Below are 24,812 nucleotides of genomic sequence, written 5' to 3'. Positions count from 1 at the left end.
ATCTGAGTACAAGGCTGAAACAACCAGGAAGGCAGCCCATGGAAAGCCTCCTCCTGCTTCTCAGAAGTCCAGTGCAGCACCTTCTCTCAGTGCTAAAGTAGATCACTCTCTTTGGATGAGTAGAGATGTGACATGATCTGATTCAAGTTTTTAAAAGGCCACTCTGGCTGCTGTGCAGAGAATGAATACAGGAAAGAAAAGCACTGCAGAGGCTACCGCAGCCGTCTCGATGAGACAGGCGGGAGGCTTAGGCTGGTGAGGAGGTGATGGTGGAGGAAGGAAGAAGCCGTCAGATTTGGGATATGTTGTGGAGACACAGCAGAAAAGAGCTGTTGATAACAGTTGGGATTTGGAAGCTATGCGACAGAAAAGAATGAAGGTCAACGCCTAGATTTTGGCTCGTGTAGCTGGATGAAAAGTTGTGCCATCTGCTGTGAGGGGAACATCAAAAGGGAATAGGTTTGAGGAGACGCAGGAGTTGCATTTTAGACATGTTAACTTTGAAATGTTCATAAAACATCCAAATGGAGAGATCAACAAAGCATTGGATACACTAACCTATTGTTCATGGGCAAGGACAAAGTCAGTAATAAGTCTTTAGGAGTGGTCAATGTTTAGACAGGATTTCAGACAATGGAATTGGATGACTCTACTTAGGGAGAAAATGCAGCTAGAGAACAGGGGTCCCAGACCTGAGCCCAGGGAAGGGTCACAGTCGAGGTCAACAAGAAGTGAAGCCAGCAAAGGAGAAGGACTGGTCAGGGAGGTGGGAGGAAAAGGAGGCCAGCGTTATCCTCCAGACAAAGAGGAGCATGTTTCAAGCAAGAAATAGATCCAAGATGAGAAGAGAGTACTGATTCATCACGAGGAGATTGCTAAGGCCAGTGATGGGCAATCACTGTGAAGCAGTGGAGACAAACAGGATTCTGATTTGAGTAGTCTCAAACTAATGCTTTGTCTGAGGGCGAGCTGCAGAAAGAGAGAATATGGGGAATGGGGGATGTGTAACGGGAAGAAACCAGAAAGGATGGTGACAACAGTGAAGAGGAAAGGAGGGCACACCAAGCCCCTGGGATCTGTGCAAAGAACGCAAGGGACAGGCCTGGGCCTGAGCTAGAGATCGCCTCTCTGACTCCAGGGGCTTTCTTAAATGTCTGTGACACCGACTCTCATCATTCCAAAAACTTCTGTAGCTGACTATCAAGTCTAAACCTGTGTGGCTTTGAAGGTCATTCTTTATCTAGTCCCACCATGCCCACTCCTTTCATCTACCTTCAGCAGCAATTTAGAACTCTAGGCTGACCAGCCCCTGCACTGTACCTGACACACCTTCTTTCTCCCTTTCATGTTACCTCTCTCAAATCCTGCTCATTCTTTTTTTTTCTGCTGGGAAAGACTCACCCTGAGCTAAAATCTGTTGCCAATCTTCCTCTCCCTTTTTTTTTTCCGCCTCCCCAAAGCCCAGTACATAGTTATTTATTCTAGCTGTAAGTCTTAGTTCTTCTGTGTGCCACCACCACAGCATGGCCACTGACAGATGAGTGATGTGGTTCCGTGCCCAGGAACCAAACCTGGGCCACTGAAGTGGAGTGTGCCAAACTCTAACTGCTAGGCCATCAGGGCTGCCTCTCAAATCCTGCTCATTCCTAAGGTCAGCTGGGAAGCCTGCCCCAACTGCTAGAGCTCTCAGGGATGCTGGCTAACCATCCCCACCCACACCCCCATTCCCACATGACTTAAACACTTATCACTCAATTTATGACAAAATTATATACTATCTTTCATTGTTCTCCATTTCGTGTGTGCCAGTTTAGTTTCCCTATTTAAAGTCTCCCTATAGTTTCAGTCTATGTAGAAAATAAACACTGTTTGTAAACTAAATGACTCTTGGCTACCAAATCATCTGCTTGATAATTGGAATTCAATTTTATATCATTTCACATATCTCATAAATAAGTTTATTCTCCTACACTATCATTCCTCCACATTTAGGAATTTTAAAAGAAAAAATAAATGTAATATGAGAAAACTGGAGTTATTTGAGCATTAAAGAAGTGATTCTGAACTCTCATTTCAATTTATGGCCTTTATTTATGTGGAAAAGGCATTCTGGCAAGCAGTTAATAGCAAATAATGGGGAATTTTTTTAAAAAGCATGAGAAAATAATTTATGGCTATGCTGAAGAAGTCATAACCTACTAGCTCACTAAAAAAACAGAAAGAAAGAAAACAAGCATTAGGCCCTAAAACATAGTTTTCTTATTCTTACCAAAGATACACTAGATTCTAAAAGATATTTTATTTTTTTGTTACCACTCCACAGGCCAATAGTGACTAAAAAGTTCCATGGTGGAATATAAAACATTATATTAAAAACTTTTTTTTTAGTACTGCAATTTTGCTTTCTGTCAAATACGCCAGAACTCCAAAAGTGTTTGTCATCACTCTTAGAGAAAGCATCAAGGAATAGGCACAATTTAGAGGCAAGATAATGTTAACCCCTAAGTCCTCTTGCTAATTAAATTTCATGAACCCCGGTAAGCTACTGTCTTGAGAGATGACAGGAACTAAGAAAGAAATGATCAGGTTTTAAAAAGAAAGAAAGAAATATCACCCTATTCTTTTCCACAAGCCACTAAAATAAAAATGCATTTTCTATGGTAGAGACTCTGTTTTCTTCCCAACAGTTCAAAATACTATACAGGAAAATCTACTTCACATGGAAAGCAAGAAGCCTGGCAGGGGTCTGGGGTGGGGACAAACCATACCTGGATTGTCTTACGCTTTATTAAAGAAGACTAAGCCTTCCAGTGAAAGAATAATAGCTGCTCTGAGTCATATACTATTTTGAATGAAGTCATACTGGCGTAAATTTTACTTTAATTTCTTCCATAAACTTTCAGGAGACAAGAACTATGTCTAGGATTTTAATAACCACAAAGCTAGACTATTATTCAGTGTGCTAAAATACAAGGTCACAGTTCTAAACAGGTTTATTCAATAGTGAGGCTCCCGTCCATTAAATAATTTGCCCATATCCAGCATATGTTTTTCTATATCTACACTGTAACTAAACTCTGGCAATAAGCCACAAACAAAAATGGGGATTAAATATCACTTTAGTTTATTCTTATACTGGACAATTCCTAACCCAATGGTTTATCTGGAAAAATGGATAGACGGAGCTGCTAGTCCTTGTTGACTGCAGTAGCAAATCTTTTGTTCCTTCTTCCATTGTTTATACTTTCTTTAATCACTCCCTTTATAAATACTAGCAAACTCCAAGATGAGATGTTTACTGAGCAGTAAACACTCCATTTGTTTTTGAGAACTGAATCAACAGAGGCATTATGAAATCTAGCTTAACTGTAACATTTATACAGCACATTTGGTCTGAGGAATTCAAAGTGCTTTATAAAACACAACAGTCTCCCTGAAACAGTAATTACTGCAAGGTGTCATTTACTCCACGGAAAACCAACTTGAAATGAGCCAAGTCCAAGAGTAACTGCTAGAGTGAAGGTGCAGACATTTTCTCCCTTTGCATTCCAAGCCTCAAGCAGTGAAGGGCAGAGTAGAGATAAAAGGTGCCTGGGAGGTCAGGCACACCTTCCAACCAGTTCAGGAATCCCGTCTATTCATTACATCTGCCTAGATACTTGGAGCGGGGCGGGGGGGAGGGGGTCACAGAGCTACTAGATCTGAGTCCTACTGGACCCATGGATCCCAGTTAAGCATCTCTGGGATTTAACTTGAAGCATTTAAATCAGTAAATCCACTCAGTGGAATTCACATACATTTAATGCATGTTGTGACTGTGTTTTTAATGCTAAATGCTTAGGTAAAACTGACTTAAAGTATACTTTGCAGCTACCATTTCCTGAAACACACAGACATTAATAAATACTCCATATGTATCTCTCTTGGTCCAATGCATTGTTATACATTATGTCTAGCAATGACTCAACCTATAAAAACAAAACAAGAAACAAACAAAACAAGGTTGCTTGATTCTCTCACTTTTCCATTGCCAGTCTTCTGATCCCACTTTCCCAAAGGTCTTACTGATAATACCTGGATTCTTTGAATGCCACCAAATACCTAATCTTTCAGAGACTCTCTCTGTGATAACATTTTGCTGCTATTTGCATGAGTTAAATATAACTATACAACTTTTACATGATATAAATATAACTCTACAACTGAGATTTATGTGGTTAAACACTGACGCTTTTTAAAATTATGGGTGGCATAATCGCTTGAGATGATGCCATCATAAAAGTTAATTATTTTGTACTTTTGATAGGCAGACAGGTTTTTATTCATTAATTTTAAGTCTTCTCTTCATGGCTTTTTGCAAATCCTAGCTGATCCCAAATCAGAGTAAGTAAGATATTAACCACCCATGTAAACCTCTGCTGATGACTCTGACTATGACTCTTCTTAATGCCCCAGTTTCCCAATTTTTAGTCAACAAGTAAATAACCTGGGATAAAAGTAGGATCATGGATGGCATTCCTTCCTGTAATACTTATTTACTGAGCCCCAGCTCTGCGAAAGGCACTAGGTGCAAAAGGAAAGGAAATTTTTTAAAAAAGAGAGAGTAGGACTACAGACATTCAAAATTCTTACAGTAAAAAAAAAAAACAGACCATAATACAATTACAATACATGAGAGGGCTAGAATAAGCGCCATAAAACAAATGCCAGCAGGATGTCACAGGGTTACAGGTACAATGACTGCTGGCATCTGAGGAGTGGAGAGGGCACGCAGGACAGTACGGTAAGGACCTCAGTCTTATTGGTGTGTGGACAGCCACAGGGAAAAGAAAGACATGCCTGGAAAAGTGGCCTGGGGCCAGTCAGGGGTGCTGGATTGCCAGGAGGGGAGGTTCAGACTTATGCAGTAGGTGACAAGATGCCACAAAAAGCTTTCCAGCAGGTTACGACTAAGAACTAGAATCGAGGCTCCAGAAACAGCAAGAAGGCTGACTGTAGAGGCAGTCTGAAGGGACCTGGCAGAATGTGGTCCCTAAGTGTACTCCAGGATGCGCCGGGGCAGGAGGACTGGTTTTCAGGGGGACTAGGAGAAGAATTCAATCAAGAGCTCCTCCCCTCGGCCCTCTCCCCTGCTTGCCTTGCTCCTCCACTGTCCCACTTCCATCAGTGCCAGAAACCTACTAAAAAATCTACTAGCTGGCTTGCTCTCTCTCTCCCTTCTCAAGTCTAAAATTCTGAGCAAGCTTGCTTGGGAGGAGAGATAACCATTGACATCTGCAATTTGATAGTGTTTGCTTCAAAGATACAAAAATTCCAAAGAGCAGGGACTACTGCGTCCCATTTTATAGTAGCAAATGAAGAAAGAAACAGGGCAAATGGTTTCAAGTGAACTCCACTATTCAAGAGCAAGAGCACTGACCTATAACCCCTAAACAACCACCAGAGCTCGCCTCAGCCCCACGGCAGTCTTGTGTGCACGTTTTGTTTTTGACCGTCATGAAGCCCAGAGCACAGTCTCCCTTACATTATTTATGTTTATGGCACTCCTACCCACTCCAGGTAGCTACGCCTCCTGCTAAGTGGGGACTTTCTGTCTCTTACTTGCCCTTGGATCCTCTAAAATACCTACAAACTGCCTCAACCTCAAAAGGCACTGGATAAATGTCTGTTGAATTAAATTTGTATGAAGCTTCCTAAACACAGCTCCCGGGGCTGGGCGTAGCTGGGCATTGCTAGATGTCAAGCAATCAAGCAGCAGCAGCCCCAGCTGCCGAGGCTAGGAGGCTCCCCCTAAACAGAAACTTGGGGTCAACTGTCCACCAGCAACAAGATCAGATCCACAGCAAGAGGGTCTCAACACAAGCAGCAAGGGCCAGAAGTCAAAGGACAACAGAGATTATCTGTTTATTCTCTGCTAACGGTATCATTTTCAAAACGGTAAATTCAGAAAGAACACACTTTCTCAAATATCATTCCTTTTGCCACAGTAAGAAAGCCCTCTCTTTGTAACAGAGCAAAAGAAAACATAAATCATGAGCCTTGAATAATGCTATCAAAAGACATAATTTACATACCAACAACTGTGATTAGGGTAAATAAGACAAAGATAATTTAAACCCATGCTTTCATCATTGAGAAGTAAGTGTTTGTGGTGTGTGCAGCCTTGCTGAAGGCGCTGCGGGAGACTCAGGGTTCCACTTGTTAAAATACAGACTGGTCATCTGGAGATTCTACAGTACAGCAGGGTAAAATGAAACCATGGCCACACTATCCCTGAGGGTGTGATTAGGGCTCTTTTAATTAAACAGTTCTTTTCTGATCTTAGACTCTCGCAGAATACCATAGTGAGGTGTATGATCATCTTCAAACTAGAATTTTAAAGTTTAGTGCTGACTTTCTTTTTACCTTTTGATTGAAAAGAAAAGACAGTTTAGTTTATGATAACCTCAAAAGAGAGCAAATCGAGGCAAGCCAATTTAAAAAGAAAAGTGATCTAGGAAGAAAAAGGTAGAAAAGGAAGCTGTGCCAGCTATGGCTGCTCCCTCTCTTGATTGTGGAGGCCAGTTATCAGGGGCAGCAATTGTCTTAACTCTCTCTCACTTCTAACTCTGCTCTACCCACCTTGAATCCATCAATGTCTAGATCCCAAGACAGACAAGCCTGGTTATTCAACTTTTCAACTACCCATTTTAAAAAGAAAGCTGCCCTCAAGCAATCTCCTCTACTGACTTTCCAAATACAACCCACTGTACTTCATACCCAAAGATAATCCTCCTGAGAGCAACAGCAGAGCCTCCTTAGCCATTTAGGCATTTGCTTCCATTCAATTTTCCAGGGTATTAATCAGTTTACAGAGACCCAGCCCACTTCCTTCCGAGAATCTTTAGGGGCTCAAGGCCACACAAAAGTGAGAATATTAATATATGAAGGAATCTTTTAAAATAAAGAAATAAAATAAGGAAAGCTAACATATAAGACTTTCTAACCCATTCATAAGGCCAGTACTATTCTAATAATAAAACCAGACAAAAGCATCACAGAAAAGGAAAACTACAGAACAATATCTCTTATGAATGTGGACACAAAAATCTTCAACACTGGCAAACTGAAATCACAGCATATAAACAGGACTATATACCATGATCAAGTTGGATGTATCCCAGGAAAGCAAGGTTAGTTTAATACCCAAAAATCAATTAATGTAATATACCATGTGATGTGAACAGAATAAATGAAAAAAACATGGGCTGGCCCAGTGGTGCAGCAGTTAAGTGCACACGTTCCACTTCTTCACAGCCTGGGGTTTGCCGGTTCGGATCTCGGGTGCAGACATGGCACCACTCGGCAAGCCATGCTGTGGTAGGCGTCCCATGTATAAAGCAGAGGAAGATGGGCATGGATGTTAGCTCAGGGCCAGTCTTCCTCAGCAAAAAGAGGAGGATTGGCAGTAGTTAGCTCAGGGCTAATCTTCCTCAAAAAAAAAAAAGAAAAGGAAAAAAACAGATGATCATCTCAACAGATGCAGAAAAAGCATTTGACAAAATTCAACACACTTTCAGGATAAAAACATTCAGTAAACTAGGAATAGAAAGGAACTTCCTCAACTTGAAAAAAGATACCTAAGAAAAACCCACAGCTAACACCACATTCAATAGTAAAAGACTGAATGCTTTCCCCTTAAAATTAGGGAAAAAGGCAAGAATCCACTCTCACCATTTCTATTCAGTATTGTACTAGAGGCTCTAGTCAGGGCAAGTAGGTTAAGGAAATGAAACAAAAGGCATCCAGACTGGAAAGGGAAACGTAAAACCACCTTTATTTGAAGACGATATGATCATATGTACAAAAAATCCCAAGGAATTCACTAAAAAACTATTAGAGCTAACCATCAAGGTTGCAGGATACAAGATCAGTATACAAAACTCAATTGTTTTTCTATTCACTTGCAACGAACAATCTGAAAATGAACTTAAGAAAACAATTCCATTTATAATAGCATCAAACAGAATAAAATATTTAGGAATAAATTTAGCAAAAGACATACAAAATGTATACTCCAAAAACTGTAAAACATTTTGAAAGAAATTAAGGATGACAAATAAATGTAAAGATACCCAATTTTCAAGGATCAGAAGACTTGTTCAAAATGGATCTACAGATTCAACACAATCCCTATCAAAATCTCAGCTTGCAAAAAATGATAAGCTAATCCAAAAATTCATGTGGAAATACAATGGATCCAGAATAACCAAAACAATCTTGAAAAAGAAGAAAGGAGATCTTACATTTCTCGATTTCAAAGCTTACTACAAAGCAACAGTAATCAAGACAGTGTGGTACCAGCCTATAGACAGACATAGAGATCAATGCAACACAACTGAGAGTCCAAAAATAAAGCTTCAGATATACTGTCAAATGAATTTCAACAAACGTACCAAGACGATTTAGTGCAGAAAGATTAGCCTTTTCAACAAATGGTGCTGGGATAAATGGATATCCACAAGCAACAGTTGGACCCTACGTCACATCATATACAATAATTAACTCAAAATAGACCAAAGGTCAAAACACAAAAGGAAAAACTATAAAGCTCTTAGAAGAAACATAGATGTTAATATTTGTGACTTTAGGCAATGGTTTCTCAGACATGACACCAAAAACACAAGCAACAAAACAAATAATAGGTAAACTGGACTTCATCAAAACTTTTGTGCTTTAAAGGACATCATCAAGAGAGTGAAAAATTGATCCACAGAATGAGAAAAAATTTTTTGCCAATCATACATATGACAATGGACTTGCATCTGGAATACATAAAAAATTATTATAACTCAATAATAAAAAATAACCCAATTGAAGATGGGAAAAGGATCTGAACAGATATTTCTCCAGAGAAGACACAGAAATGGCCAATAAGCACATGAAAAGATGCTCAACATTACTAGCCATCAGGGAAATTCAAACAAAACCACAATGAGATAACAATTCATACACACTAGGATGGCTAGACTCAAAAGATAGGTAGTAACCAGTGTTGGGAAAGATAAGAAGAAATCAGAACCCTGATATATTGTTGCTGGAAATATAAAATGGTGCAGCCATTTTGGAAAACGGTCTGACAGTTTCTTAAAAGGTTAAACAGAGTTACCATATGACCCAACGAATGCACCTCTGGTTATATAACCAAGAAAAATCAAAACACATGTCCAAAACCCTGTACACAAATATTCATAGCAACATCATTCATAATAGCTGAAAAGTGGAAACAACCCAAATGCCCATCAACTGATGAAAGGATAAATAAAATGTGGTATACTCATACCATGGAATATCATTTGGCAATAAAAAGAAAGGAAGTACTGATACATACTTTAACATGAGATAAATCTGGAAAACATTATGCTAAGTAAAAGAAGCCAGTCACAAAGGATCAATTATCGTATGATACTATTTATACAAAATGTTCAGAATAGGTAAATCCATAAAGACTGAAAGTAGATTGGTAGTTACCTAGGGCTGAGAAGGTTAAGGGAAACAGGAAGTAACTATTAATAGGTACAGAGTTTCTTTTAGGGGTGATGAAAAAATCATAGAATTAGATAGTGATCATGGTTGCACAGTACTGTGAACATACTAAAAATCACTGAATTGTATACTTTAAATAGGAGACTTGTAAGGTATGTGAATTATATCTTAATAAAGCTATTATTTAAAAAATCTACTTTACCTTGAGGGAGTTGGGTCATCTTGGCCAAGACGTGACATAATATTTATTAAGGTGTTAATTCCTATTTAAAAAAATACACAAGTAAATACTGTTAGAAGCATTCCAGGACCACGATATGACATATAGAAAGAAAATTATCTATCTCATCCCAATTTGACTTTAAAAGGTTTAACATCTGCATATCTACAAGTTTGATCAATTAGTCACTTAAAACACTTCACAGGAGAAAGAAATTTTTCTAAAAATTTCATCCATCCTTATTATAATGCTTTGCTCAAAGTGAATGTTACTGCATATGGGTCAGGAAGCACTAAAGAATGAGAGGATGAAACAGTCACCAGAGAACCAATCCTGGTGGGGATTTAATGTACAACGGGGTACACAGACCAAATCATGAAAGAAGAACCCAAACATACCTTTTTTCCGCATGTGCATGTGATGAACTTTTCTATCTCCGTATTTGGGCTGCCGAATTCCACAGTTAGACAAAGAATTCCTGGCATGATCAGGATTCATTCCAAAATTTAAGTGATGACTCGGGTGAGTCATGGCCAGCTAAAATTTCAATGAAATAAGTTCTGTCTTAAAACAGCAAAAAATGTTCCATCTTTATATCATCCCAAATGAAACAGGAAAGAGATCTGTCTATCCAGTTGAATTTTAAGCCCTGATCTTTCCATCTTATCTCCTCCAGCGTGAAATTTCCAGAGCTCTGGTGCAAGCCCCCTTCTGAAAACAAACCTAAAAGGCCACGTCTTTCAGAGGAGAATTAGAACACTCAGCACCTGGAAAGAAGACCCATAAAGAAGGAAAAGCTGAAAGAAGGGGCTCTGGTTTGACAGGCAAATTTTAGCTTTAGTCTATTTCTTTAGGGAAAGCCTCAAAAAAAAAAAAAAGGTGAGAAAAAGGGTTTGAAAGTGGCAATCAGAGTAGAGTACTGGAGAGAGCTGTATTTCTAACTGTCCTCATCATCTCCCAGAACTAAGAGCTCAGTGCTCCATTTGTAACCTGCAAGATGAAATACTCCTATCTTGTTATTACGTGAGTGTACAGGAGAGTAATTCTTACCTGTAACAGACAACGATCTTGGAAAGTGTATCCTATCAACTTGTCCAGATGCATTAGGCATTGGTGGTAGCGGATATGATGGGTCAAAACAGGCAGCATCATTGCATGCTGGGGGAAAAAAACATTTCAATATATTTAACTTTATAAAAACTTATAAAAACACTAAATTTATTCTACAACAAACAAAAACCATTTTCACATCCCAAATTCCATCTCGCAAACTCTTGAAATAGTTAACTGGCTGCATGGCATCCTGGCAAATCTTCTACAAGAGCTAGTGGACTATAGTTGTTAAGCGTATAGTTTCTGGAACCAGAATGCCTGGGCCCAAATCCTGCTCTGCCACTCATCCATTGTGGCACTTTGGGTGAGTTATTTAACCTCTCTGTCTCAGTTTCCTCACCTGTAAAAATGGGGATAATCAGTGTAGTTACTTTCAAGGACAATTAAAAGGATTACATGAGCAAATAACAAGGCCTAGTAGCCTTCATTCAAGTAGGAACAGCCCTGGTTTATCAGTATTCAGCAGGGTATCCTCAAGGAAGTCATAAGAATTTCTGTGCCCCCTTGTCTATCTTTAATTCTACCAGAATGGACTACGACTCATAAATTCTGAAATTTTGTCAGGGTCAAGACACTTCTGAGAATCTAAGGAAAATGACTCTTTCCTCAGAAAAATGCCTATGTGGACAAACATGCAAAAATTGTATGCAACTTTAATAGGTAGGTTCACCAACCCCTAAAGCCCATCACTATCCCCTGGGTAAGAACTCCTCAGCCAGATGACCTCAAAAGGCCATTCCAAGTTTAACACTTAATGATCTAACACTCTGAGGACAACTTTGATAAAACCACCCATACAGTTAAGTCACCTGAGGACATGGAACTTTTATTTTTGTTTCAATCACTTTCCATTTGGCTATAGATTCCTTATTGGGAGATGATTTCATGAAAGGCATATCTTTTTCTTTTTTCAATAACTTTCTTTTTTCAATAACTCAAGAGAATGAAGGAGTCACTCTTATTCATCAGAACACGGAGGATGGGCACAGCCCATAGAATGACTGACGTATGCTTTACATCATTTTAGTCTTTGAAGTATTTTAAGCTAGCATTGTTTAATATGGGAAAATGGATTTGCTTGAAACTACAGAAATCAGTTTCCTGTATTAACTTATAAAGAAAGATTAGTTCTCCCAAATAGGCTCTCTAATCAACAGAAAGTCTTTCTTTCCAGTTCAATTCAATAAATACATATTGAGCACCTCCATGGGCAAGGCTTACAATAGTTGTGGAAGAGAAAAAAGACGAAGACGTTCTTTTTGTTTTCAAGGGCTTCTGAGAGATATGCCATTATGATTTGAATTACTGGCATTTTTTCCACTTTGTTTTTATAAGTACTGTATTAAAACACACAATAATATGAAAACAGAGTGTGCGGCCGAAGTATAACAGTTTTCCAGACATTTAAATTGCAGGTAACAGGGAGCTCAAAGAAATTGATGATAAAGCTCACTATGGATGTGTTATGAAGACTATATAGTGCAACTATATTTCATAAGTATGAACTCAGACTGGTGAATTGTTGATTTTTTAATATCTCCAATGAGAGATGAATCATTCATTACCTGTCAAGAAAATAACATTCTCTTTAGAGTACTCTGATTATTAGAAAATTATTATTAACATTAAGCCCAAATCTGTCGCATTGGAGGTTTACCCCTTGAACCTAGTTCTATCCCTGGAGACAAAACACATTGAATGGCCAAGTCCCCGCATCTCCTGTTGGCTAACTCAGTCATACTTCCTTTCACCTTGACTCACGTGAAACAGCTCTGAGTCCCTTCACCACTTCCTCTAACTTGCTCCAAATAGAGCCAGTTTCTCTTTCCAAATAAGTTTGATTCTTATCAATACCATGGAAAGGCATATATGACCCACATCCACATTTTGTATCCCAGACAACCAAGTCTCAATGTTATCTACGAGACTGCTAGAATCTCTAGCTCAGTCTTTAAAATTATCAGTCATTGCAATGTTGAAATACACACAATCACCGAGCATCTTTTTCCCCCCTAATTCATGCCTGGCAACTGCTTTCATTAGAAAAAAAGCTCCTCTGGAAGATTGTGAGGAAAGAGAAGTACGTAGTTTTTAAGTCTATTCAAATTCTCCCATAAATATAGAGCAATTAGAACAGCAAAATAGACCTATGAACAGTATATACACAAAAACTAGATGACACGGTATCCCCATAAACGTCTAAATAAGAGGACAAAGACCCATGTGGTCTCAACATCTGTAAGAGAGAAAAGACAGGCGGAGCAGCAGGGCTTCTCATGGCCCTGAGAACAAAGAACCCCCAAATTAACATGCATTCACTGGAAATGTGACCAAAACTGGAGAGGGCTCTGCAGAATCCAGTCCGTTGGCTGAGTACAAGAGGACAGTCTAACAGTGCTAGAGAAGCCAGGGCTCAATAAAGGCTCAAAATTAAAAGCTGAAGCTCCCTTCCAGAGTAAAGCTCCATAATGTGAAGAAAGCACTGGGAGTAAAAGCCACGTTTAGCAGAAAAGGAAGATAAAGCACAAAAGAAAGAGAAAGCCCAGATAAAAATAGAGGAGGGAAGCAGAGGGGACAGGTCTCAGGTATTATGAAGCCATTTTTTTTTAATCACTTTGCAAAAACAACAGACGGGGGGCTCTAGACCTGTGAAAAGCTATTCTGGCTTATACCGCCTTCTGAAAAGTACAGGAAAATATTTCACTTATTCAACTGAATTTACTTAACAGTATTTAATTTAAAGAGCAACAGAAAAGAATCATGATCAAGTCCCACCCAAAAATTTTATAAGAAAATACAGAAAAGGAATAGAATAAGATCCTTCTGAAAATTAAAAAAAAAAAATGCCAGAAAAACATGCCAACAAAACAGAAGAAAAGCTGTAACCTAATACTTCAAAATAAGCTAAACAAAATGAAGAAAACAACAGGAGCTACAAAAAGAAAACTATAAACAAATACTGCATTTATTCAGAAATGAGATAACTGGAGGAAAGGAAGGTTTGGAAAGAAGTGACAAGATTCAGGAAAAAGACATTAAAGGAAATACTTCAAGAATATAGACTAAGGGTCAGGACCATGGTGTAGTGGTTAAGTTCAGTATGCTCCACTTCAGCAGCCCTGGTTTGCAGGTTCAGATCCCGGGCATAGACCTACACCACTTGTCAGCCATGCTGTGGCAGCAACCCACATACAAAATAGAAGATGACAGCCACAGATGTTACCTCAGGGCTAATCTTCTTCAAGCAAAAAAAGAAAAAAAGAGGAACACTGGCAACAGACATTAGCTCAGGGTGAATCTTCCTCAGCAAAACAAAGAAAGAAAGAAAAGAAAAGAAAATAGACTAAACAGAAGGAATGCAACAGCAAATTAATCAATGAATAATGCCTTTGAGGTATAAAAGATGGGAAAGAGAAAATCCTTTAGAAAAATTAAAAATCAAAAAGAAATGAAGGATTCGAGAGATAGATACAGAAGATAAGCAAAGATACAAGATGCATATAATAGGAGTCCTTAAAGAAAAAGATCAAAACAGTAGAACAGAATAATGAATCACGTAATTCAAGAAAACCTGAGACAAAAGACAACTTGACAGCATACTGAAAGAGTACAGAGTATATCTGAAAAAATTAACAAAAAAAGAGCTGAGACATGTTCTAGTAAAACCATGTTAGTTTTTAAAGAAAAAACAATCCTTTAGGCACAGAAACAAAAGGATCAAGTCATTTATAAAACTCATATTATCACACTTTTGACAGCAATGCTTTATACCAGAAAACAATGTGAACATATTTAAGACACTAAAGAAAGAAGAATATGTGACCCACAGATTTCATATCCAGCTTAAGCAGACTTTATATTTAAAGACAAACTGTTAGGAACATGCTGAAACTCAAGGACCATTGTTTCAGTGACCCATTCTTGAGGAATCTGCTAGAAAATGAGCTTCAGACAACCAAAAAAAAAGGGGCAGACATGGACAGATGGAGTAGTGATTACCTTTAAATATATTTTTACCTGTAGATAATTCTCAGTGACTCAATACTATAGGGAACAGTTAGATACTCCAACAGGTAGTACAGTCGTGAGGAACTGAGAAGAGAATGAGGAGGACACAGAGTAGACGAGGCTGCCTTGTGCCTCAGAGGTATGACCGTGCAGTAAAAGGATCAGTTCAAATTAGATGCTGGGTGGCAGAAAGGAGCATGAGAAGCAGACAGTAATTATTTTCAATAAAAAAAAAGGGGATACACACACAGAATGAGGAAGGGAGGGAAAGCTTAACTACACTATAAAGGTGTTAGTATAACGGTAACCATTAGAATAAAAATATAAACCTTCCTCAATACAAAAAGAAATGTAGGGGGAAAAAAGGCAATAAAATGGACCTCATAGTGACCAAATAACATAAAACAGTTTGACAGAGGGGGGACCAGACATACCAGTGTGTGTGTATATTTGCTTATATTAAAATGGAAAAAAATTAAATCGTTTCTAAAAGACAGTTGCCTTTGAGCAGGGCAGGATGGCAAGAAGAGGGTAGAAGGAACAGACAGAAGTTAGATTTTTTAAAATATACTTGCTTTTATAAACCCGAGTTTGGAATCATGGTAAATATTTTACATAATTATAAAATAATATTTAATTTTGAAAAGGAACACTTAAAATCAAAATTCAAATGAAATAAATGAATTTGTGTATCCAATTTATGGTAAAAGCACAAGTGACCTTGAAACACAGTAATCTGAGCATGCACGCCTGATGGAATAATCCTGTAGATAATCACAGACAAAAGAGAATATCCCCAGATATACAACTACTTTCCATAATCACATTGTTGGTGGTGCCATTAATATTGTTTTTCTGGGACTACCATTTGTATATTATGGAATAAATCAAATGAGCAATTTTTTTGGTTTTGTCCTCTGTGGGGTCCATACTTCAGAGTAATCAAATAGTCAATGAGGGGAAGATTCTTTTTGGAAGTATTCTAATAATAAATGCAGAAGGAAAGACAGAATCAGCATATCACTTTGTTGGCTCCTAATGAATTACTGGGTGTAGGTCATGATCCATCAATGACTAACAAACCAACACAAAAAAGAGAGACCACACTACCACCTATGAAAAGTTGTGCAAAAAAAAATTAACTTAAATCTGATCACTGCTGTCCAACATAACTTTCTATGATGATGGAAATATTCTACATCTGTGCTGTTACAATAAGCACTAGCCAGATGTGTCTATTAGTGTTTGAAAGAGGCCTAGGATAACCAAGAACTGAATTTTTAATTTCATTTAATTTTAATTAATTTAAATTTAAATAGCCATATGTGGCCAATGGTACTGTACTGGACAGCAGTTTTAGATCTAACTACCAACTTACAGGAAATACAAGAGACAGAAGCACATATTAAATGACACCATAAAGTTGCAATCAGCAAAACCTAGACTAAACCTTAGAAACTCTACAGAACACATGATCCAATTTCTTCAACAACAAAAATTTGCAAGGAAAACATGGAATGTGAACCTATAGATTAAAGAGACTTAAAAAACATTAACTACTCACAAACTGTGGATCTTGTTTGGACCCCAATTCAAACAGACTGAAATAAATTTAATAGGCAATCGAGAAAATGTGAACATTAACTCGTAGTTGATATTACAGAAATGCTATTGGTAACTGTTAAAGCTGCGTGATGGACACAAAGAGTTCATCACATTTTGCACTCTAATATCGTATATGTTTGAAATTTTTCATAATAAAAATATAATACTAATAGTTCTCTTACAGGCCAGTTAGCCTTTAAGCAAAATCTTCTTTCCTTCCTTTACAGACAATACTAACTACATCACGAGCAAAAAAAAAAATTTTAATGAAGTATCTCACATGGTCCTAAAATTTGTTAACAATAACTGTAAAGCCATAAGCACCTCAGAGGTTTCTCCTTTTTTCCCCAAATTATAACTTATAAAGTATTTCCTTCACTGCATCGTCCAAAACCCCTTAATCCCCAGAGATGTTTCTTTCCACTGTTCGGTCATCTCTTGATAAAGCATTGAGTAAGAATATCAGTTAGTTTGACAATGCATGGGAGCCTTCCATCCCATTCCAGATAGTCACTGTAGGAAGACCAGCACAGCTACCAACTAGTCCAAATACAGCTCTCTGTCTACTCAATATAAATACTAACCACCACAACTCAGCTTTTCTTCTCAATGTCAACAGTAGTTCTTCAGGTACCCAGGCCTCCTTATTTTTCTCAAGGAGTCCTAGTGTCCCCAGTTTGGCATGAGCCTCATACTGGTTATATAACTGTAACGGTGCCGATTCATTGCCCCTTTTTTGACGTCTCTATGTGTCATATTTATCCACTCTCCAATTTCATGATTCAGTTTATTGATTTCCATGGGCCACCTCTTTAGTATAGCACAAGGTACAGGTACCGACTTTTATGAGATAACAATTCAACTTCAGTGTGCGAAGCCCACTCTTAAAGTACAGATCCTGTAGCAACATGATGCCTTTCTTCCACTTCTGAGTCCTAATACTGAATTTTCTAGCCTCAGTTTCAGGTTTTGATTCCCACTTTTCTTTCCAGATTACCCAGAAGTCACTCTAATGAACAGCAACACAGAAACTCTTTCAACAGTTTCTCTCTAAACATGGTTCCAAGTTTGCATTCAGTTCACATGTAATTATAAGTCACAGGACCACCCCTAGGTTTTTATTCCTCCTAATATCGGCTGGGGCATCAGGTAGAATTTTCTAACCTCCTAACTACCCTTGGTAACTTCTCTGGTTGGGAAGTTATACTTCTAGAGTGAGAGGCCGGTACTTTGGTTACTCCACCTTAGATTCATCACAACAGTTTTGTCTCTGGCAGCAGCTAGATAGCATCACAAGGCTTCTGCCAGCAACCTACTAGCAATTAGTACTAATAAACAGTAGGTTCTATATAAGTGAACTATTAAATAGAAAAAACTCGAAGGATTTTAGAAAAGTGTTCATCCTTTTTTCTCCCTTAAAATTAAGTATGAGCCTATCTGTTATAGGCTTCCGGGTTATTCAAAGTATTCAGCGTATAATTCCTTTAACTGCTATTTCTCAATCACATTCTACCAAAAATACTAAATGCATTTATTTTGAATGTTTTAAACTGCGTTATTACATGCCACCTGCCACCTTATTTGAGGAACACACACAAAAAGAAAACATTTATTCTAGGATAAGAAATTAAATTTAGTTGCAAGTCAACATTACTTGTAAAAAATGAACGAAAAAACCACCGTACCTCTCTGAAAAAGCTACACATTTTATTAAACACCATTAAAATCTTTGCAACCAAAATCATCAAGGACAAAGTAAAGGCAAAGCAAACAACAGAAAAATTTAACATGCATGACCTGTGGGTAGTCAACTATGCACTAGATTATATGTTTTCTAAGTCTTTACAAAAAGACTACCCTATCCTAGAGATAAGATGAAAAACAGCCTCCAAAATTTATTCACAGAAGTACAGCCCCTAACACCACATGGTAGGAAATTTTATCTGATTTCTTTGTAAAAAAAACTAGAGAGAACAGTGTTATTGCTTCCTACTGTTTACCTAAGGAATTTCAAGGTAAAAAAATTCAATCAAAATGTATGGCTACCTTCAGTTATTTAAGGGCAAGAGCTGCTCAGGACCTTTGTTGGACGCATGTAAAATGTCTGAGAATTTTAAAACATCAAAATTCCAAGAAGATGTACACCTTAAACTTACATAATGTTAAAAAATAAAGGTAAGTTGATTAATAACTTTAATTCAAAAAAAAGAATAAGTAAATAATAAAAGGAGACGTCTATTATTATATCTAATTAGACATATACATTACATTATATATAATTAGCTATAACGTCATTATATATAGACTATATATAATATATATTATATATAAATTACACAGAATGTGAAAAAAAAGTTCTAAGAAGGGATAAAATATCACCTGTGCATAACTCTTAGCTAAAACGTACCTAGAAGTTACATATCTATCAAAGGTTTTCTGTTAAGACGTAGCAGTAGAAAGGAAGACTTTCTGACCTTGGATATGCAATAAGGCAGCCCAAGAGAAAGCTAAGAGAGAAGCAGCATTGCAGGTAAGTGACTGGCACTGACAGGAGTAACGGATTTAAAAATTTTCACCGTGGAGTCTATGGCTTGCATAGTCACGCTGTTTAATTACTCCTATATTTATAAAAAGAATTACCATCTTAAAACCATTCTGGAACAAAGAGCATAAATAAATCTAATAATATTCATTCAAAAATACTCATTTTGAGCCAAAAGCCAATTAAGTTAATTTACCCTTGTCACTCTCCCTTAAGTCATTGTTAGCTTTTTGCAGTTAAAATTTGAACTAGGTCGCTCCTGTGAAACAAATGAGTTGATCAGTAACAGCTCCAAATTCTCTCCAGGTGGCATTTCTGTATGTCAATGTTTTAAGCTCGATGCAGGTAATAATTTACTTTCACAACCCCAAGAATATTCATTGATAGTGAAGTAATATTTAATATGTCAAGATACATAAACAGATACTTCATCTGTTCACCTAAGGCTGAAAGCTACAGAATGTCTCCAGGATGATTTGATTTTGGCATGTACGGAAATATTATTTCACCAAAGCAAACGGGCTTTATGGTTGGTTCTGTTTTTGATAGTCCACCCCCTGGCCCTGCCATTGCTGTTGTCCTCATTTCTTTATCCTTCAGCTTCTATCAACTTCTCAGGTAGGTGGCTGGCTCAAAACTTCATTCTTTTATATGTTGACATTTTTTTCATAAACCATAAAGCAATCCCTGTATTAAGTATATGAACTCATAGGCAGCAATTTACATTCTTTATCAAGTCATGTACACGTGAGGCTAATTTTACTGAAATCTTAGAGAGACTTCCATTGGGAGGACTGGAGAATGGAAGCATGGCATCTAGACAGATGGCAGTTGTCTTTAGAAGAGTGGGAGTCCGACAGAGGGAGGAACTATTATTGGATATTCTCTTTCGCAGGAGTGTCAGTCAGGATCCACTTTCTCCGACCAGTTAATCAAAGGAACTGATTGAGTGCTCCTGTCTACCAACCTCAAAACAGATTATAAAATATAATACATAAAGAGAGAAGATAACCTAGTCCTCAAGCTGCTTCTAATCTAGCTGAGGAGCCAGTCGAAGACATGTGTGACACAGATGAAGAACGCAAAAGTGCAGTGGAATAGATCATCCTGCACCACTATTTGTTTTACCAAAAGAAAGAGGAATAAAGGCTCAACGTTTTAAGAAAAAATGTGTGTAGTGGAATAAAACTGCCTTAGAGACTGCTAGAAGGGGTGGGAGAGAAATCAAGTACAATGGGATACTCCCTCCAAACCCACCACCTACCCATCATCAGTTACTTTTTATCGTTTTACAAATTAGGGCTCCACAGGGTTTTGGTTTAAAAAAATACTTCAAAGTTAACCAAAAACACAAACTTAAAAACCACTGAACTAGAAGATCTCTAAAATCCCTTTCAGCTCTAATGCTCAACAATTTTATGATCTCTTAAACAATCAACTCTGACTTATCCCTGAAATCACCAGATTTTGAGCAGATTGTTGAACATTCTGCTATTGTTCTTACGATGTCTGCCTTAGGATGATGTTATGCTGGTTTTAGAGAAACACTAGCAAACAGAAAAACTGGGTGACACAGCTTCAAGTGGCCCTAAGAAAGAATCAATGGGAGTAAGACATTCACTTCTGAAAGTACTTACAGTACAAAAAACTGGCCAATTGGCAAAACAACTAAGGATGTGGTGGATGTAGCTGGCTACCACTGTACTATTTAGCAATACTGCACCAATAGCAGTTCATCTGAACACAAAAATATTTAGCATTGACCATCACAAGGTAAGTGAATTACACAGCAATACCTTTAATGATAGGATTAAATCCCACTGTTCAATATAATAATTAAATGCCAACATTGATTTAAAGAAAAAATTCATAATGATGAAATGAATACCTGAGAGTGCCTGAACTTATGACAATACAGCTACCGTCAAAACAGATCAACAGAAGCCTGTAAGTATTCTTCCAAAAGGCTGAAGACAACAAATTGCATCACCTGCTCCAGGCCTGCATACTCATTCCCTTTACTGTAATTCCCATGGAGTACAACCAATATCAATCATAACAAAAGAATCAAGCAAAGAGTCAAAGAATATGCTGGGTTTGGGGGATCTCTAATCTAGTACAAATTCCATCCATACAGAAAACAAACATACTTATTGGTGACCCAGTTATACACAGCTGAAACGTTCCTCTATTAAGTTCACCCAAGGAAAAAGTATTATCATTTGGATCAAACATAAAATTTATACTGATTCTGTCCTTTAATTTGCCTTCAGTTCTCTGCCATATAAGTTTGAGTCACCCGTCCAGAAAGTTGGTACACACCTCCTTCAAGGAGTCCGCCTATAGAGCTGCTGGAGCAGCTCTTAACAGGCACCCACACATGTGCCGTGAATAAGCAGGCACATCTGAAGAACAGACTTGTCTTCACTCAATGTGCAGAAACAGAATCTAGCATTACTAATTAAGTGCACCCTTACCCCAGCAGTGGGCAGGTGAGCGTGCACACGAGCGCACACACACATACAAAACTAAACAAGACAACACAGAAACTGACACACACACACAAAAACCCAAATGATAGAAAACAACTTATGGTAGGTGTTCCATTTAGCTACAAGGTAATATATTCTGTAGAAACTTCTCAGCATTAGAAAAACTTCAGTGCCAGATGCCTTCTAAAGGAAGAGATATACGGGAAGAATTGTGTTCTCAGAAGCATCATCACCTGACAGACATCAGAACGGATGCCAGTTTTCCAGAATCCTTGGCTACTTAGCTCCACTGTTACTTCTCGCCTCATTGTATTCTTCTGTCGTATTTTTTGGAGTGCTTCCTGGAAAAGAAGTCATTATGATAAGTAACTGACAATTGTAAAGGAATATTAAGTCAAATATCAAGCGAGAGAAAATAACCTGGATTCACTGAATATCACCCTTACGTTAGGTATTCAAACCTCTTCATGCCAAATTACAATATTTCATTTGAAATGAAGGCCAGGATGCTCAAAGCCTTGGGTATAAGCCAGCCTTTCCTGACAACTAGATAACAAAAAAATCTGGACCAAATCTACCATTCCAGCAAGTTCAAACGAAAAAAAATGCTCTGTCACTCATAAAAGAAACAAAATGTGGTGTTTGGGATTTGAACTCAGTATGTAAAACTTATATCAAGCCTTATGTTAAGCATTTACATCTAAGAAAGACAATCAGTAAATTAACCTGCAACCCAACTAATTCTAGAAGTTGCCTTCTAATTTGCAAACTTCTTACAAAAACACTTGCAGCAAGGGTACATTTTATTTAAAAAGAGATAATGATCCAAAACTTTTACAAGACATAATCAGGAACTGACTCTTCCCTTTTACTGCCCTTCAAATAATTAATTATAAAAAGTAATTTTATATTTGTATGCTTATTCAATAAAAATCTCACAGGAATTCATAGTAACAGCCGCTACCACCACCTCCATCACTGACTAAGTTCTTACTAGAGGCCGAATACCATTGGAGGAAAGTTAAATAGAGTATTTCAGAAGTCCACACAACCACCTTTTTCCCTGGGTGTACCAACAGAGGGACATTTCAGTCGGGCTCTCTCAGCCTAGGTTCCCTCCTTTATAATGAGGCTGACTGGCTCAGCTCGTGGTAAGTGACAAAGCCAGAACTCAAACACTTTGCCCAACTTCAAAGCATTGCTCTTATTACTGCAACAGAATAAAACCTCATTGAGACAAAATCTATGGTGATACCGAATCTACTTATTCTCAAAATTAAAACTAAAACATAAATGATCCTGGAATACAGGCATACTACGACCCATTAGTAAAGAAATATGGAATTTGAGATATAAAACCCTACAAAATAAGTTCATCCTACTAAACTGACATATAGAAGACAATCTTTTATAATTTTAAGACCAAGAAATCTGAGTAAGACCCAAAGCTGTATTATATGCAGTCTAATTAATAATAAAAGGCTAATCCAGCAAGTTTTAAACTTTCTTTAATTCCATAAAAGATTTATTTATTCCCAAAGGCAGCAATCCATTAAGAAACTGGCCTTTTTAGGGGGAAAAAATGGTCCCTTCAATACTAAAAGATGAAAAAAACCAATCAATTAGCATACAAGTGTGAGGAAGGGAGTAAAGAATGATTTTTTAGAAACTATTTTTCCATCCTAATTTTTTAAAAAATCATACTTTACTTTCTCTATCTTATTCTAGAAGTGTAGTGTAATGCAACAATCTCAAAATAAACCTGAAGTGCATTGTCACTGATCACATAAGAGCAGGGTTCTATACCAACCTCCCTCTGCGCCAGCTTCTGTTTGTCAGTTTGCTTGACTTTGGGACTATTTGCTAGGAGGTGGCGAAGCTTCACATAACTTTTCCACAGTTTCTGGTACCTAAAAAAAGGAAAGACATACATCTTAGACAAAGAGAAGGCAGATCTAAAGTGCAACAATGCCAGTTGTTCTAATAGGCCTGCTCAATCATAATCTGCACCCTTTTGAATATCCTTAATGGCAGCGAACCTTCATTCTAAAGAAGGATACGATTTTTGGAGTTGAAGGGCATGATGACGAAGAGTCATCTGGAACCTAGTTATTAAGTTGATCATTGCTTATTTGGGTTGAAAATGAGGTGTCACTGTACAGATGAATCTCTCTGGAAAGAATTCCAAAAGAGATGCACAAAAACCAATAGAAACACGTAGTTTCTCATTGTTACCTCTTTGAAAGTAACACATTTTATTTAAATATGTACTTTCTGATGCTTGTTGAAAGAAAGACACCCTTACTTAATGAGCATACTGTCAGTCTCTGAACTGCCTAGGTTGAAAGTAGAGTTGGACAGTATTAGAAAAGAGAACTCATTTGTGCCAATACCCAAGCAGCACAGCTGTACCCATTTTTCCACCGGGGAGGAAAAAAGACAAATGGTATACACCAATTTATATATACCATGACAAAAATAAGCACATTTGTAGCCAAATATGTGATAACCTGGATCAGTCTAAAGGAGACTGTTAAAGCGTCCTGGGAATGAAGAGAATATGCAGTCCTTTAGCAATTCACAGACCTGTCATCTGAGAACCCATGGAAGCCTATCACATTCTACTAACATTTTTCTGACAAGAAGGGACTTTCAAGGGATTTTCTGTCATATTGAAATTGCTCCTTTCTTGGCCTTAGTTGGGTCTGTCCTTTTTGATAACAATGGTTTAGAGAATGGAGGAAAGAAAAAAGTACTTACACAGTGCCTGGTTCACTGCTTCATACTTTTATCCAAAGGGGGGAAAAAAAGAACAAAACCCTTTAGCCTCTTCTAATATATCAGCCAGAATTGTATTTATGAATTGAAAATCTCTCATGCCCTTTTCTCCCATTATGAATCCTTAAAAGAAAAAATTAAGTCAGGAAACTGGTTTGTTTGTTTGTTTAATGAGGTAGGAAATCCAAACGCTCCTGAAGAATATAATGGTACTACTTCCATTCCCACACATCCTCATCTCCTCCCAGACAAACACTAACATGCCAGTTGGAAAAGCTCAAATGTGGAAAGTAACATTAATTCTAAGAGTCAGAAGTCATGCCTTCTCCTACCAACACGACCCTTCATTTTGCATGGGATCTTGAGCTCTTATTAAGATGCCCCAAAAATAGAACTCCACACAAATTCAGCAGTGCTAGGAACCAACATAGTGCTACTTCCCTCTACAGAGCACTGAAATAAATAAAAATAATAATAACGGTAAGTATTATAATGATGAATAAATGAAAAGTTCCTTAAAGGTGAAAAA

General features: G+C 37.6%; 1 protein-coding gene across 19 annotated transcripts in view; it reads right to left on the bottom strand.

Annotated features, from left to right (window-relative positions):
- DROSHA (drosha ribonuclease III) overlaps positions 1–24,812 on the bottom strand; it is a 127,314-nt gene that overhangs the window by 45,878 nt on the left and 56,624 nt on the right. For all 19 annotated transcript variants that reach the window (XR_011506523.1, XM_070519824.1, XM_070519826.1 and 16 more), the window contains 5 exons: positions 23,316–23,415; positions 21,739–21,846; positions 10,796–10,903; positions 10,144–10,282; positions 9,728–9,788 (listed from right to left, as the gene is read on the bottom strand). Coding sequence is in view for 18 of the 19 variants with exons in the window: in XM_070519824.1 (XP_070375925.1) it covers positions 9,728–9,788; positions 10,144–10,282; positions 10,796–10,903; positions 21,739–21,846; positions 23,316–23,415 (516 nt within the window). In the remaining variant the exon portion in view is untranslated. The remainder of the gene's footprint in view (positions 1–9,727; positions 9,789–10,143; positions 10,283–10,795; positions 10,904–21,738; positions 21,847–23,315; positions 23,416–24,812) is intronic.

This window comes from Equus asinus, chromosome 10 (assembly GCF_041296235.1).
Source record: "Equus asinus isolate D_3611 breed Donkey chromosome 10, EquAss-T2T_v2, whole genome shotgun sequence".
Taxonomy (NCBI): domain Eukaryota; kingdom Metazoa; phylum Chordata; class Mammalia; order Perissodactyla; family Equidae; genus Equus; species Equus asinus.
The sequence above is the reverse complement of the archived record's forward strand: the minus strand, read 5'-3'. Positions and strand labels throughout refer to the sequence as shown.